Source organism: Molossus molossus, unplaced genomic scaffold (genome assembly GCF_014108415.1).
Source record: "Molossus molossus isolate mMolMol1 unplaced genomic scaffold, mMolMol1.p scaffold_m16_p_1, whole genome shotgun sequence".
Classification (NCBI taxonomy): Eukaryota; Metazoa; Chordata; class Mammalia; order Chiroptera; family Molossidae; genus Molossus; species Molossus molossus.
The window spans coordinates 78,763,634-78,780,315 of record NW_023425344.1 but is presented as its reverse complement, the minus strand read 5'-3'; the positions used below and the strand labels follow the sequence as shown (position 1 = coordinate 78,780,315).

At 36.4% G+C, this 16,682-nt stretch overlaps 1 protein-coding gene across 1 annotated transcript in view; it reads left to right on the top strand.

The window, feature by feature from the left end:
• EMCN (endomucin) overlaps positions 1–16,682 on the top strand; it is a 91,076-nt gene that overhangs the window by 22,547 nt on the left and 51,847 nt on the right. Inside the window, exon 2 of the mRNA XM_036282136.1 lies at positions 11,803–11,931. Within this exon, the coding sequence (XP_036138029.1) occupies positions 11,803–11,931 (129 nt within the window). The remainder of the gene's footprint in view (positions 1–11,802; positions 11,932–16,682) is intronic.

The window sequence follows — 16,682 nt, the reverse complement described above, 5'->3', positions numbered from 1 at the left end:
AAAGTTTTAAGGATGTTTTAGATATCCTGGTTCTTAAAACTAATTCTTTCTTGGTCTTTTATTATTCCTGCCCCACTCCCCCATGTTCTGCCCTTTCACCCTCAGGGGTAAAAAAATAACAAATTGTTTCCATTTTCTTGAGTAAAACAATTCAATTCTCTCTTGCTCTTCCTCTTACATCTCTTACAACCTGGGCATCCTTTTCAATGTAAAAATCACCTTTAGAAAGAATACATCTTACTTAAGAACAGATCTTCCATCCCAGTCTTCATCTTGGTATTTGGGAAGGAATTTTGGAGGGTTTATTCTTCTAGTTAAAATTGGATGATATCATACAAGAGGGCGCTACTTTTAAATAATGAGACAAACTTGAGTTGATTGAGAAGTAAAGGTACACAGGCTACTTCTTGCTCTTTTTTTCTTTAAAATATAAATTTTCTGATTTCACCCTGCTGTCAGCAGAGGAGATGCTTCCCAAATAGGCTTTGAGAGCATATTCTGGAAATGGGTCTGTTGCCTACTATTAAATAAAGAAAAAATAGGTTGCAGTGTTTAGTGTAAGCTCTTTCTTGTTCCAAGGGCTGCATCTGTCCCACGCCACGCAGTGTTATTTTTAAATGTGTTAGATGTAATTAACCCACCCAAATGACTCCTTTGATGGCATCCTAATGAAATGTTCCAAATATTTTTAATTTGGAAAACATGCCATATAAAAGCTAGTCTCTAAAACCAGAAAGTAGACACCATGACTTCTCTGTTCTTGTGTAAATACATGATGGGCTCCTACTGGGCATGTGGTTCAGAGCAGTTTTTTCATCTCCAATGTGGAGAAGCTGTGGGGAAACAGATTCACAGAAAGCACTTAGAACTGGGATATACTGGAACCAAAGGGTTTATAAATCCCCAACTCTGTCAATCTTTGCTTGTTTGTTTCTAATTTTAAAAGCATGAATCACAGTGTCTAAAGAGTGTCTCTAACCAGGGACATTTTCAGGGAATGGTTGAGGCAAGATATAAATTCTGATTCAATTTGTGATGCTAGATGAAGCTTCCAGTCAAAATAACAAAATTGTACTGTTATTGATATACTAAGGTATACAAGGAAGTGCACCCCAATTTTCTGAAGATAAATCTCAATTATATGGAATTTATTATGAGCTGCCTTCCTACGAAGACAATAATTGCACCTACATATTTAGAAATAGAGTTTTTCTAAATATTTAGCAATTTTTAAATTTTTGTATTTTATCAACCACAGTAGAAACTATACGTATTTATAAATAATTGCATATCTATATATAGAGAGACAGACAATGTTGAGTGTGGACGTAGTTAATGACCTCTGGTGACATTCTCCAGGTGCTACCATGCCCACAGCATCGTAGCACCACGGGCCTATGGCACGGCACCATGTCAAAGCTCTTACTTCCACTGCATGAAAACGACTTCAGAGTTTTCTTTCTATTATCCTGCAATCATTCTGTTCTACTACTATAATCAAAATTTCTTGAATGAAATGGTATAAGAGCGTTAGAAAAAGAAAATGATGAAACTAATTTATAAAATCTGGCAAAGGATTTAAGACATAAATGGGAGACAGGTTATAATTTAGGAGGAGCTTAAGTCTTTTTCAGAAAGACTTTACTAGCTTGGACCCATTGACTGTGTTGGACATAAGAAGCCCTATGAGAAGTTAATCAAGTACTGAGGGACAGTGTAAGGAAGAAACACAAATGTATCTGACCTAATGGTTTTTAATTAAGATAAATTCAAGTGCAATCTAGATATTAGCTGCACATCTTATCTTTTTATATATATTAATCTTTTGATCTGCACAAAAACGCTATAGGGTAGATTTCTATAATATTGAAAACTGAGGCTAAAGAGTTCAAGCAATTTGCATAAAGTCACATGGCTGGTAAAGGGTGGGGCCTGAGCTCCAAATGGGCGACATGGCCCCAGAGCCCTGCTGTTACCACTTCCTAGACCACACTGCCCTTGATGTAATCCTTGCTCAGAGATTATCTTCACCTCTTTAACATCTTGTCTGAATTCACACGGGACATTAGATATATATGTAAAAAATAACTTGATGCAAATGAAATAAAGAGGGCAAAAGATTTCTTTGATGTGATCAAGGTAATGAATGATTTTTGCTATAAAAGCGAGACCAAACAATAATATATTTACCGTATCACTGCTGCTTTACCCAAAAACAAACAAGGTGAACGTATTTCTGCAACGTTGTCCTACATACAGGACAAGTAACAAATAAAGTGATAAGGACACTAAAGACATTATATCTTAGAAAGCCCTTCATAAATTTTCTCTGAGTCACTTGATAGTATAATATAAATGGACTTTTTTACTTTTAAACTTTTAGTAAAATTGTTTCTTACTAATGCTCTAATAGTGAACAAAATAAGATAAAACTTTGAGCTAAGAGGTTTGGTTTTATTTTGATTTATTTAATAATTCCCAATGGACCAAGTGGTTGATCAACGAAAATCCAGGAGGTGCTACTGATCAGTGTTTTGTACTCTCAATACTTTCCATGCCTTAATTAGTTATATTCATTTTTATAACAACTAGCAATAATGTAAAAATATACTCTAAAGTCATAAGCCTAATCCTAACCCTAACCCTAGTAGCATAGCAATACTGCAACCACAGATAGGACATTGTAGTTCTAGGACTCTAGTCGATGTAGAGGAAAAGAACATGAAAGATGAAATTAGAACATCAGTGCTTAATTATTGTTTCATGTGCTTGTGTTCTTGCAATATCCATCATTTAAAGTTTTTTGTCCCTTCAAATAATTCTTTTCAGGGCAACAAAAGATTACCTTTGAATTTTCAGAAGGTGAAACTAACTTTTTGGTCCTTTCATTTTAACCTTTTTTTTTTAACTAAAAGTACAATCCTTCAACTGATACATACTAAATAACATTTTGAACCAGCTAGAGAGTTTTCTTTTACACTTAGAGAAGACAAAAATAACAGTAAATTAAATGATAAGGCATCTCAAATTTAGCCAAATACCATTTTCTAACTTCATGTAAAAGTGTAGACTATTTTTAGAAACTCAGTTGTCCTTAATTAAATATAGACATGAACACACATGCATGTACACACACACACACACACACACACACACACACACATACTTTGGTGGGAGGGATTTGACTACATATTGGATATGAACTCTATTTGTTCACAAAGAAATTAACTTACCTGTACAAAATACTTCATCTTATTACATGTGCTTCTTCTATGTTGAAAAGAAAATTCTAAAACAAAGTATTCCAAATGTCTGTTTCAAACTTTGTCTTTCACATTTTCTCTATTTCTAGGTAAACCAACACTCTAAAGGGAAATACACTTAGTCCAGGTAACATTATCAGATTGCAAATGAATGTAGACATTTTTGTCCTTAATATATGGAATTCCCTGTAGAGCTCAGATCTCCCAAGCAACAACTTAATATCTCCATTAAAACCACTGTATAAAACTACTAAAGTACAAGTCTCTTTTTGGTTTGTAGAAATGCAACTTAGATTCTTTTTTTTGCCATAATGAATATTTATATTATGATTAATCTTAGAGGTAAAATACAATCATATAGTTGAAAAGATATTGTTCCACAGCCACTTTGTGTGAGGAAACTGAGGCTCAGAGTGGTAAAGTGGCTTTGTCTTCCGTCCACCTCCCATCCTGTCATTTCATGTTTGGATCCAAACGTGATCTGCTGGTAAAAGTGTCTAGTGAGACCTTCCCTGGTTCTGAAGCAATGCTCAGGAGAGCCTATAGTTAAGACCCAAGACCTCAAGTGGCTACATCCTAAGTTCAGAGGACGGCTGGAGGTGCCATCAGAGAGTTAATAGGGTTGTACTTTCCTCTACGATCGCTGCCCCTATATGGAGACCAGAGAAGGGACAGAGCAGTGCTGTTCCCCCCAGGACTGAGAGGACACCCAAATCGATCCCCTTCCTGAAGTCTTGAATTGGGCCCCAGGTACTTGCTTGTAAAGATTGCCAGGGTGGGCAAGAATGTGTGAAACCTAAGCATTATGTTTTTTTGGAAGATGCTTTTTGAGCTGCAGAACCACAGTTGCTGTCTGGAGTCAGAGCATAGTGTGGTGGAAGGGGTCATGAGACAATTGTCCTCAAGCCCAGCAGAAAGGCCAGCTTGTTCCTTTTCCCTCTCAATCCCACCCCTATAAATATTAAATATCACCTTTGCCTTTTCACAGCTCAAAGAATTGAATCTCATCCATCAAACTTGATACAGTGAACAAAAATCCTTCATCACAGAGTCCACGATTTTAAAATACCTCTTTATTATGGGATGTGATTTTAAAAGAATCATAGTTATTTTGTGAAGGAAAAAGAACTGCACTGGCCCACAATTTCCAGCCTAACACCTGGGTGAGGGGAGGCATTTGCCGTGTATACCTCCATCCATTTGTCAGCAAAACACCTCAGATTTTCAGGTCCATTTTGCAGATATTGTTGTTTTGTGTTTAAGAAACTCACCAATGTAACGCTGCCTTCCTGTTCTCCCCCGAGGGGCCAGGTGGCTGAGACACCTGTCCACGCACAGAGCCTGCTAAGCTTGGCACTCCCTCTCCACCTAACAGATGGCTGGCAACCTGCGGAGATTCCTGTTTCGGGTACAGCTTTCTCCCACTGATCTGAATATTTTCCTCTCTGTGAAAAATGAGGTTTTCTTCTTACTTATCCCCCAGATTTATTCCACTGAGAAAATTTAAGCATCCTCAAAACTTTTCTGCTTGCTACAGTACTTTGTTAGCCTTCATTGAAAATGTACTTCAAATTTAAAATTCTTTTCTCAAGAGTTGCCACTAGCTCTGATGTTTTTATTGAAAATGGGGTTTTCCTGTTTACTTCACTCAAAAGATTCTGCTTATAGTGTCTAATACCATCAGTGTTCCCTTACAGACCTTATATTATACAGCCTCTATTTTATTTAGCACTGTTGACTTTCCCTTCTACTTGAATATACTTTATTTTTTTCTCATGAAACAGCTTTTCCCTTGTTGTCCTCAATTATTTGGTTCCTCTTGAATCTCCTCCTCCAAGACAATGACTCTAATTATTCCAGACACATAGAGAGACATCACCTCACTTTGACTTCACTTAACATTGTGTAGAACCAGCTAGGCATAATATTAATTTACAGCACCATTTTATATGGCACCCTAGTATAATCTTACAGATGTTTCATATTTATAGCTTGAGTATCAAAATAAAATCTAAAAAACATATTTTTGTTTAATGAAAATTATTTGAGGTAAATAATTTATTAGTGCATTACTTGCACATTTCATAGAGGATTTATGAAGTTTTGGGTCAATGCAAATAGAAGAAATCCTCAAGGACACATCCTCATGTAATAATTATTTTTCTCTTTTAATTGAGAAAACAATTAACTGCATTGTATTTGGTGGGCAGTGAACCCAAGCGAACCTTTGCTATTTTGAAAGAGAAGGATCGTGATTAGTGCAAGTACGTGTTGATATGAAACTGACCATCAAAAAGAGTTGGTGCCTTCTTTTATAAAGGCTCTGTTTTGGTGGAAATATGAAAAATTGTTGTTTATTTTATTTAATTAATCAATTTAAATATATTTTGATTTTATACATATATTTGCCGTATGTTATATTTTTGTTTTTTAATATACAGTTTTTAATGTGTGAGAGAAAATTAAAATTCTCAACTTAAACTTCACTAATGATCATTTACTAACAAGGAAGAAATAAGGTACCCGTTGAACAAGAATTATTACAATGATATCAATTATTGACAAATTACTATGAAAAGGGACCCTCCTACCATTTGCAATACCCTGATTTATGCATTGCTGTCACATGCAAGCTTAAGAGAGGATTCATGTTCATTCTAAGCTGTGATGCAAAAGGGGCGAAACATCAGCAACTCACAGCTAAACAGTTGACAATTACTTTATTTCATGACAGAACGTGTTCACATTTCTGGATGCCCGAGAGTACAGGGATCTATAGGAGATGGCACTGCATGTACATAAGATCACTGAGAGCAAATCATCCATAATAAGCTATTGAAGATAGAATTATCTACTTTATCTAAAATTCTACAGATTAGTTGATCTAACTTAGGAAATTATTGCCTAACAATGATTAATACTTTGAGGGTTTATGAGACCTTTTAGTAGTTAACATTTTGCATATAGTGTGATCACATATTTCTAAAGAAATCATTTCTTCTATTTCCTTAAAGAATTTAACTCTGTCTTCTGAAATTTTATTTATGGTTAAAACTGGCAAAGTAAATCTTTTCTCAGAGATAGTTCGGGGAAAACTTCAACACTGCCTCCTTCAGGAGCGCATTTCACGTGCCGGTGTAGTAGGATCAGATCTTTCCACGCTGCATAATAGAGTGTTGACGCAGGAACTGGGGGAACAGTTTTACTGGTGTGATCATCTTTTGAAACTATCTTAAACTCATCTATTTTCTAGACCACAAAATGTAGAGAATCTATTATATTAGGATATTTAAAAAGCTCTTGCCAGGTCTCAAGTCCTAGAAATCTAACTTAGTCATCCAGTGCTCATGCTGACCGAGAAGCAGCTAGACCTGTTCCCTTCAGCTGTGGATTCTCTTCAGCTGTGGATTCTCTTCAGCTGTGGATTCTCTTCAGCTGTGGATTCTCTTCAGCTGTGGATTTCCAATGGGCTCGGTCAGGGAGAAGATGGCTGGAGAGACAGCTCCTTATTCTGAGGATAGATGCTATTCTAACTTTTAGAGACTGTTTTTGAGTTACCTGGAAAGAGGGGAGTACATGACTTGGCAATTTGAAAACAGGAAAAAAATGTGATATTTTGTTTCCAACCATGAGCTGAATCCTCAAAGACAAGATATGCAAGTTCACAGGGAAGGTCCCATATGGTGTTATATATGAACACTGGGGGATTCTCTACTTTGAACTTCAGAGAGTGAAAACTATTTGGGATCTATGCAAACACCTTAGCATGAGATAATTTCTATAATTAACATAGTTATGTGATTAAAACCCCAACAATGCTTCACCCTCTCATAGCACAGGAAACTAGGTCACGGTACCCCTCAGGTGCTCTCTCAGCCCGGGTGTATGGACATAGGTTGAAATCAAACAAAATGCCATTTACTTCTCTTACAACTTCCCAAGAGCAACGCTCCCTGAATTGGCACAAGCAAAGTCATTGGCACAAGCAAAGCACAGTCTTGTTAAATTTATCTTTAATCACCTTGGAGATAAAGAGAGGAAAAATGCTACCTCACCATGTCCTGTGAAGAGAAAATACTTCAGAATAAACCATTTTCTTCAGTGGTTTATGATGACATCAAATCAAGCCTAGAAGAAACATTAGACAATAAATACAGTACAGTCATAACTTCTTCTTACATCATGGCCAATAAAACCTTCAACAGTGGTAGTTAGTGGGAATAATTCTTATTATCCACCATGCAACACGGAAAAGTTTCTATTTGTAGAATTTTTAAAACTAGGTAAATCTTTTTTTTTTTTTTTCCAAATATAGTTTTAGCAGATTGGAAATGTCCTTTAAAGCATTAAGTCTACTATGGAAACATTTTATATGTGTGTATTTATATGTAAATAAATAAAGGAATGATTGTTATTTTTTAAAGAAAAAATGGCGAGTCATTATGTCTGGTTCCTCATTCTAAGTACAAAAAGTCTAGTCACTCCCTCCCTTTTACTGCCTCATCTTTTTAAAGGTAGAAAGCAGGTGGAGCTAGGGTATGTGGCTCTGCAGGGAGCGCCTTCCTATGGCAGAAAGCGTGGTGGTTAAGGGTATCTTCCTTGGAGTCAAGGCTGTCTGGATTAAAGTTCTGATTGTACTACTTCTCCACGCATAATGTGGGCAAACTGCTTAGCTTCTTTGAGCTTCGGTACCCTCATCTGTAAAATGGCACTCAAAACAGTATGAGATTGTACTGTCTTTGCTTGGATTAAACGAGATAGTAGCCAGAAAGAACTCCCATTGAACCTGGCACATGGCTCTCTCAGTACTTTTAGGAGTTGTTGCTAGTCCTAGCCAAAGGAGGGCATACTCTCTGTTGAACGATCTGAAGAACTAATAATAGAGAGGTTAATTATGTGTGCTAGCGGATTAAGGTTTCCTGAAGGAAATCAGTGGCCAAATGTGTGGAAGGATGGCGAGGAAGAAAAGTCTTATAGGACATCTCTATCTTACTTCATCGGTGGCTGAAAATGCGCCCTCTTGTAATTTGCCTCATGTCATTTCGTGGGCGGGAACTCACTGATCTCAGCTGCTGACTTCAAGAGGGCAGAGGACACTGCTAATATAAAAATGAGGAAGTTCAGTTCACGTCTGCTGGTGTCATCACATTCTCTGCCACACCGTTTTCTCATCAGTTTCCCTACAGGACAATTTATGTTTGGTCGTTTTCCAAAGCTCCTCACTGACTCGTTGATAATGTCCCAAGTCCCTGGCTTGGTGTTCAAGATTCTCTACAATCCGGACTCCAGAATTTTACCAAACATCCACTACATCCTTTCAGAGGATACTGCGATCCAGCCAAACAGAACTGTTTGCAGTCTTGTCATTTACTTCTCAAACCCCACTCCAGAGTTTGGCTCACGCCCTCTCCTCTCCCTGTGTGGAGACACCCTTGAAGCTCCAGCTCTTATGTCAACTCTCATGCATGCTCATGCCAGCAGGGTGGTCATCATTTATCTTATAAGCTCTTGCCCAATATTTTGTCCAGTAGCTTTCAAATTTTTAGCTGGAATCACAGGAACAAATATATTTTGCTTTGGCACATGTTTCATTTAAATCTATACACACACACACCCCTAAACAAAAGTTTTGTAAAGTTATTTGCAATATCATTCTAATATCGTCCCTTTTCTATTTCATTTGGCAAAAACTCTAACTATAATTCACTAAATAGATTTTGTTGTTTTTTTAATTCAATTTATTGGGATGACATCAGCTCATAAAATTATCTAGGATTCAAGTGTATAATTCTATGCAATATCATCTGTGTATTGTATTGTGTGCTCACCACTCAAAATTAAGTGTACGATGATGAAAGGAGATTTGATTTGGGGTGGTGGCCACTAAATAGATTTTAATTACTCTTTAATTGCATCATAACCTGCACTTGAAAAACACTGATACGTACAAAATATCTTTTATTATTTATTGTGTATAGCTGTTATTTTCCCTACCAGATTGAAAGCTACTCAAGGGTAATACTATGTGGTGCATTATAGAATCTTTTACTGTATTGAATCATAATTTTCATATTTGTTAATATGTGTTTGTGGAAGAAAAAAGGGAAGGAAGAAAGAAAGAAAGGAAGGGAGAGAGAGAAAGAGAAGGAAAGAGGAAATAAGACAAATATCTCTGGAGATGTTGATTATACTCAGAAGTTAATGTTGTTACTATTTTGGAAGTCAACAGATGGGAATCATTTAAGTTATTTACAAGAAAATTTTCCAGTCAATGTGGTATGTGCTTCTTTGAATAACTTCTTCAACTTCAATTTAAACTTAGAAATTAGTGTCATATCATGGACTCTAGGAAAGAAAGAAAGACAGCAAGAACAGTGACTAATAGAAAGACGATAACTTTGCCCATGCTATGTCCGTTCCCCCTGATGAATATTGCGGGAGGGAGAGGGGTGACGCCCAGCATGTGAAGTGTATCTGCAGAGGTGAAAAAAGCTTTGAACTTGATTTTCATAAAGCCTGTAAAAAGGCAGTTCTGCCATTTCTGAACATGCTGAACACATCGATATATGCTCAATACATCAAGCAATCCCTGTGCACTGTCTATAAACAAAGTTAGTGCTAAGTACTAACACCTCCAAGCACCTCACAAATACAAAGCAGCGATTTTCAACTGGTGTGCTGCAAGACTTTTTAGAATATGCAGTACCTGAGCTCTTTCCCTTAGATTGTTAAATGAAAAAAATGACAACAGCCAACACAATAATAGCCATCCGGTGTGAATGAATTAAAATTATACTTATTTTTTTGTCAGATTGGCAAAAACTATATTCTTTAGTGTGCCACAGAATTTTAGTAATTAAGTTCTGTGCCATGAAAGGCAAAAGGTTGAAACATTGCTGCTATAAAGTGAAATAGAAAATACAGTCTATTTCATGGCATCTGAAATATTACTTGTCACTGACATGAAAGATTACTGGTTTTTCCAAAATTCAAAAGAGAAAAAGTTTTAAAATTAACTTTATTTTTATTCACTATAACTGAACAAGTTAATATATTATATTTTAATGTGACAAAAGTTATAATTGATGAGTTTATATCTATAGTTGAAAAGATTACAACAAATATTTTAGTATGGCCAAAGACAATATTTGAATTTTACTATTTATGAAATGTAAAATGCATGATTATAATACCCAGGTTACATATCTTATTTTTTTTAATATTTTTATTTTTAAAAGTTTTTAATTACAGTTGACATTCAACATTTCAAAGAGGAATAGTTCAGATGAAATTTAAATTTGAGAAGTCATACTAATGACAGGCATTTACTGAGATGACATATCCAATTGGGATTTGAATATAAGTTTTTGTTATTGACAATTCATCCTCTTAACTAAATGCTATACTAACTCCATTGATTACATACAGAGTAACAACATACAAATAATGCAGGCTATGGACATAGATGCTTTTTCCAAGTCCTCTATAGACATTTGTTTGTTGTTTTTTGATCTTCGACCTAATAGTGAGTGTACAAAGAGCAACAAAATAGAGGATTAAAAAGCTTATATAAAATGCTAATCAATTATAATAATATTATGTGAAATAAATCTTTTATAAATCACTGAGAATTAACTCCTATATCACTTTGAAAAATTAATATTTTAATGGAAATTTTAAGAATTATTATTACATATTGACTTTTTATTGTCCAAAAAAAAAAATTATTAAAAGTGAATATAATATAGATCACAATTGCCGTTATTTCTGTGTTCTTTCTGTGTTCTTGGTTGTTATAATTTAGAGAAGTAAACCATTTTAAAATGCAGATTTATGGTGGCTCAGTGGCCAAAAATTGATGTATATTACAATATTAAAAATGTGTAGTAAAATATCCACTGCCCAAAGAGTGTCTATTTAATTATTTTATCTGACAACATTACGTTCCTTGACTTAAGAATATTGTTAAATTTTAAATTTACACATTTATTCCTCACTCGTTTTGTCAGATACTATTTTGTTTCAGACCCACAGACTGCTCCTGCCAGCCACCTTGAAATTCATACCACTGGTGACAAGCAGATGGAATGGTGTATGAATACTAAGCTCATGGTTGAATTCATAACAATTAAAAAATTAATTTCAAATTCATGCCCTATTGGTTGCATTAGCAGCAATATACATACAATTCATCTTATTTAACTATAATAGTCTATTGGTTGACAAAAATCAATGTAAGTTTGCCCTGGCCAGTTTGGCTCAGCGGTTAGAGCATCAGCCTGCGGTCCACAGAGACCCGGGTTCAGTTCCCGCTAAGGGCATGTACCTTGGCTGCAGTTTGTCCCCGGCCCTGGTTGGGTCGTGTGGGTGGCGGCCACTCGATGTGTCCCTTTCACATCGATATTTCTCTCTCTTCCTCTCTCTCCTTCCCGCTCTATCTGAGTAAAAAATGGAAAAATGTCCTCGGGTGAGGATAAAAAAAAAAAAAAAATCAATGTAAATTTTAACGCAACCACTTTAACACATTTACTTTTCTCAGATAAAACTACAGCCTCAACAGTATTAACATCAACAGCAATTTCTGCAACAGAAACATCTGTATCAACACCAATCCCAACGACATCACCAAATCTTGTTATGAAATCAACAATCGGAACGTCTCCTAAAGGTAGGTTTAACACTTAGTGAAATTTACTCTAATTTTAACAAATAAAATTAGTAGCACCTATGTAATTTAATCACAGGAAAATAATTTGAGACCTTATATCTATTGTTATGAAGTTCTGTGCTATTTTACTATTTTGAAACTCCTGTTACTTTGGATTGGATACAGAACCCTAAAAGCTCAGTGATAATGTTCCCTTAGATCACTTCCTGTTTGAGAGTTATCCTATTGTGAAGGTTTCATACACAAAGTTTATTTTTAGAGAATAATGAAATTACCATTTCCTAAATCATAAATATATCTTTCTAAATGTTCTAGTTCTCCACTTAAACAGCACTGGTGACAAAGTGAAACTATATTAATAACAAGCTGATTTTGATAGTTATATTGGGCTGATTATAGCTGTAATCGGGAGGTTTCAGTAGCAATGTTGTCATTATTGTTACTGGACTGAGTGACAACGGTATCATGCTTTATGGCTCTAGGTATTCAAGGGGATTACCTAACCATCCAGGAAAAGTCAAAGAAGCCATTAAGAACATTGAATTAAAAACTCGAGGTTCTCAATCCAATGAATACTGCATGGTTTATCCTGCAACACATAGAAAATGAGGCAGATTATTCAGGTCAAATAATCAATGGAGAGAGAAAAATAAAATTGTTTGTTGATTGCCTCTGGGCAGAAAACCTGGTTAGAAAACCAAGTTCACAGAAAGACCTGGAAATCATACACTCTGATGACTGCATGGCTGAAATCCCACAGCTGTCTTTCTTGCCTTACTATTCTTTATCCACCTTTCATACCAAGCTTGAACACATGCTGAGGACTGATGAGGGCTAGTTCGCTGGGCCTGAATGGGGTAAAATAGTGTTATGAATACAGTCCATTATTTTCAAAATGTTTAATTTTAAGGTGAAACCTTAAATTCCTAGAACTTCTCTACCAAACCAGGGGAAAGCATTACAAAATGAGGGCAGCACAGGGAATTTTATTTCCAGAATATGGTATGGTATAACCTTTATTTTCAATCACAAACTCCAAATAACATGATCAGGAAGCAAGAATCTATGAAGCCTCCAGCCAAGTCCTGCACACTATTTCTATTTGTTTTTTTTAAATGTCTCAGTTCAATTTGTAGAGTTTAAGCTTCTCTCTTCCTCTCTCTCTCTCTCTCTCTCTCTCTCTCTCATCAGCTGAAACTTTGGTATAAAATAACACTAATTTGGTAAGAGCATATTTTTGCAACCAATAACCCCTCCCCTCAAAATAAGTACTGACTTGACATGCAGACCCAAAGGGCCGAAGTTTCACAATTTTTATGTTAACTATTTAGAACTTATGCTTTTTCTTCTTTTTTCTTTCTTTTTTTTTTTTATCCTAACCCAAAAACATTTTTCTATTTGTTGTTCAGATAGAGTGGGAGGGAGAGAGAGAGAAAGAAACATCGATGTGAAAGGGACACATCAAATGGTTTCCGCCTGCACGACCAACCAGGGCCGGGGACAAACTGCAACCGGGGTACGTGCCCTTAATGGGCACCAAACCCAGGTCTCCCTGGGCTGCAGGTCGATGCTCCAACCGCTGAGCCAAACCGGCCAGGGCAGAACTAGGCTTTTTTCAATAAGAAGATCTCTAACCCTGCCAACAATGATTTATGGTGAATAACACTGTCCAAATACTGACACGAGTCCTAACAACTATTTTAAATGACCATGAAAGGGCAGAGGTGGAGGCGGATTCAGTGGAGGAATTTAGACAGAATTGCTATGTGTGATACCAGGAATGCCTCTTACCTTCCTGACTTGATGGGAAACTCTGTGCCTGCTCATGTAAAGCACAACTGAGCTCTAGGAAAGGGACGCTGAAGCCCCCTTCTCTGAAGCAAGTACATCGAATACTTGAGATTGTATGCACACACACACACACACACACACACACACACACTCCTCCTCATTCCTCATTCCTGTGCATGGCCACATTCACTGCTTCATGGTACCCAGATGACAAAAATTAAACTCTGGTCTGTGTTCTTCAAACGTTCTCCAGAAGGGTTTTTAATTATTCACATTCAATTGTAAAAATTGTAATAAGCTGGAGAAGCTTTGTTTTTGTTATTTTTATTATAAAAAATTTTATATACACCCAAAAGTAGAGAGCATTATAGTTAATATCCAGATGTTCATCTCCCAGAATCAATAATTATCAAGATTTTATCATATTTGCTGCATGTTTCCTCCTCCCTCCCTCCCTCCCTTCCTCCCTTCCTTCTTTATTTTTCTTTCTCTTCCTTCTTTCGACTTGGTTGTGAAGCATTTTGAAGGCAATTCAGACTTTATGCCGTTTTACCTCTACATGCTAAATGTGCATCTCAAAAAGCATGGCCATTTATTACAAAGCTACAATGTCATTATGAAATCCCTCAAATTAATGGTAATTTCTTAGAACATCTAATATTGTTTAGAGGGGTTTTAAGAGTTAAAAACCTGGTAATCATGAATACGGCAGTGAAGAGAGGTTAGGAGAAGGAAGAGAGTCGCTTCTGGGGTCTCTCTGGAAAGCAGAAGGGGGAGCTTGATGGGAGCAGACGAGGAAGGACAGGCGGGCTATGATGGCAGATCTGCTCTGATGCAGGGTGAGAAACACGACGTCTGGCGTGGTGGTCGGCATGGGTGGAGCCATAGGCAGCTGGGTGTCCTTAATGCTAAAGGAAAATGAGGAAACAACAGTGGAGAAAGAAGACAGATAAAGGAACTCATTTTTGTCGGGCTTACTTCATCATCATGTGTGTATTAGGGCGTAAGCGAGTTGAAGTATGTATACTAGAGATTGCCCTTGATCCTAAAGGCAGTATCATTAATACACAAACAATGCAAATGATGGGACATTTATCTCAAATTCTTATATTCTAAGCAGTGTATCAGTATAGGTGTTTTCTTTTCTTTTCTTCTCTTTTTAGAAAGAGCGAGAGAAATAAACGTCGATGAATTTGTTTTTTCACTTATTTATGCATTCACTGGTTGATTCTTATATGTGCCCTGACCAGGAATGGAACCCGAAACCTTGCATATTTGGATGATGCGCTAACCAACTGAGCGACCCAGCAAGGGCTTAGATGTTTTCTTAACTTCAGACCTGTGAGGAGATTTACATGTTGGGGAGTTTTATAGAATGTCTCATCCTCCAAAATAATGATCTTTGAATTACGCAATAATATCACAAAAGGCATATCTATAGTGAAGTGATTCCACACTCCCTCCCTTCTTCATGATCAATGTGGTCATTTCAGCCACAATAAAAGTGTTTAACAATAAAAAGAAAAGGAAAGAAAAGCATGCCATGGAGAAGCTTCTTTATTTTCATTGTAAGGCTTCCCAATCAGATTTTCTTGTTTAAAGGTCAAAAGAGAGTGGATTTCGCCCTGGTCAGTGTGACTCAGTAGTTAGAACATTGGCCTGAGCACCAAAAGGTCTCAGGTTCGATTCCATGTCTAGGTCATGTACCTGGGTTTCAGGCTCCATCCCCTGCCCTGGTTGGGGTGCCTGCGGGAGGCAACCAATCAATGTGTCTCTCTTACATCAATGTTTCCTCTCTCTCTGTCCCTTTCTCTCTCTCTCTCCCTCTCTCTCTTTCTTCCTCCCTTCCACTCGCTAAAAATCAATAGAAAAAATATCCCCAGGTGAGGATTAATAACAACAACAAAACAGACACTTGATTTAAAAGTGCTTATGTGTATTCTGAAGCATGTCAATTTTCTTTATCCAGAAATTTTATTATCAAAAAAGTCGAAAATGTGCAAATAAGATGGGAATTCTTACAGCGATGGCAGAGGTGATGGTTGCTCTCAGCGGGTTGCCCGGTTAGGGAGCTAGGCCTGGATCTCTCACTCGATGCCTGTCAAGAGCACTGCCCTTTTGTTCAAAGGCCAGTGGCCAGAGTTACAGAACAACATTTGGCAAACACGGACCAATCATCATTATAAAATGAACTTCTAGGATACAAAAATAAACCTGAAATTTTATTCTTAAAATGTAATTATTTTCCAGCTTGATTTTTGAAACATGTAATAGTGAAAATTTTTTCATTAGCTGAATTACAATGCAGGAATAAAAATTTCTCCGCACTGACACTAAACATTTCTGATACTAAATAGACATTCAGTTTCATATGAGGTCGGTACAGAGGCCGGATACTTTGGCCATCTCTTCCATATGGGCCACCAGCTGTGGTGATGTTTAAGATGCATTTCCTCTCCAGAAACTAACACAATTCTGTAAAGAACAGATATTTAGGAGGCATTTTTGTAACTTTTCTGGTATTATTAGTGGGAAAAATTAGGTTTAGGCACTTTTTTTCCCCCATATCTTTTTTCTCAAATCCATTGTCTTTATATTCCTTGTTAAGTTTGAATTGAAGATGAATTACCTGAGACATCTTTCCACATGATCTATTGTTTTATCCTTTCCACAGAATTCCTAAGTGGTAAAGTTGACATTTTGCTTTTAGTTTATTCTCCCAAGATATGAAATGTTTACACGTTGACATTTTCTTGAAACCCTTGTGTCCTAAATGGAATAGAATACAGTTCTAAGCGGTTATTTTGGAAAGTGTTATGAATGATAGTTTACCAAACAGTTTTACAAAGACTAGAATTCTCCTCTGATTTAATCTTTTATAAACATCTGTTGGCTTAAAATTATATTATATCCCTAAAGGTATATAGCTACAGTACTCTCTTAATGTTCATATTAAATCC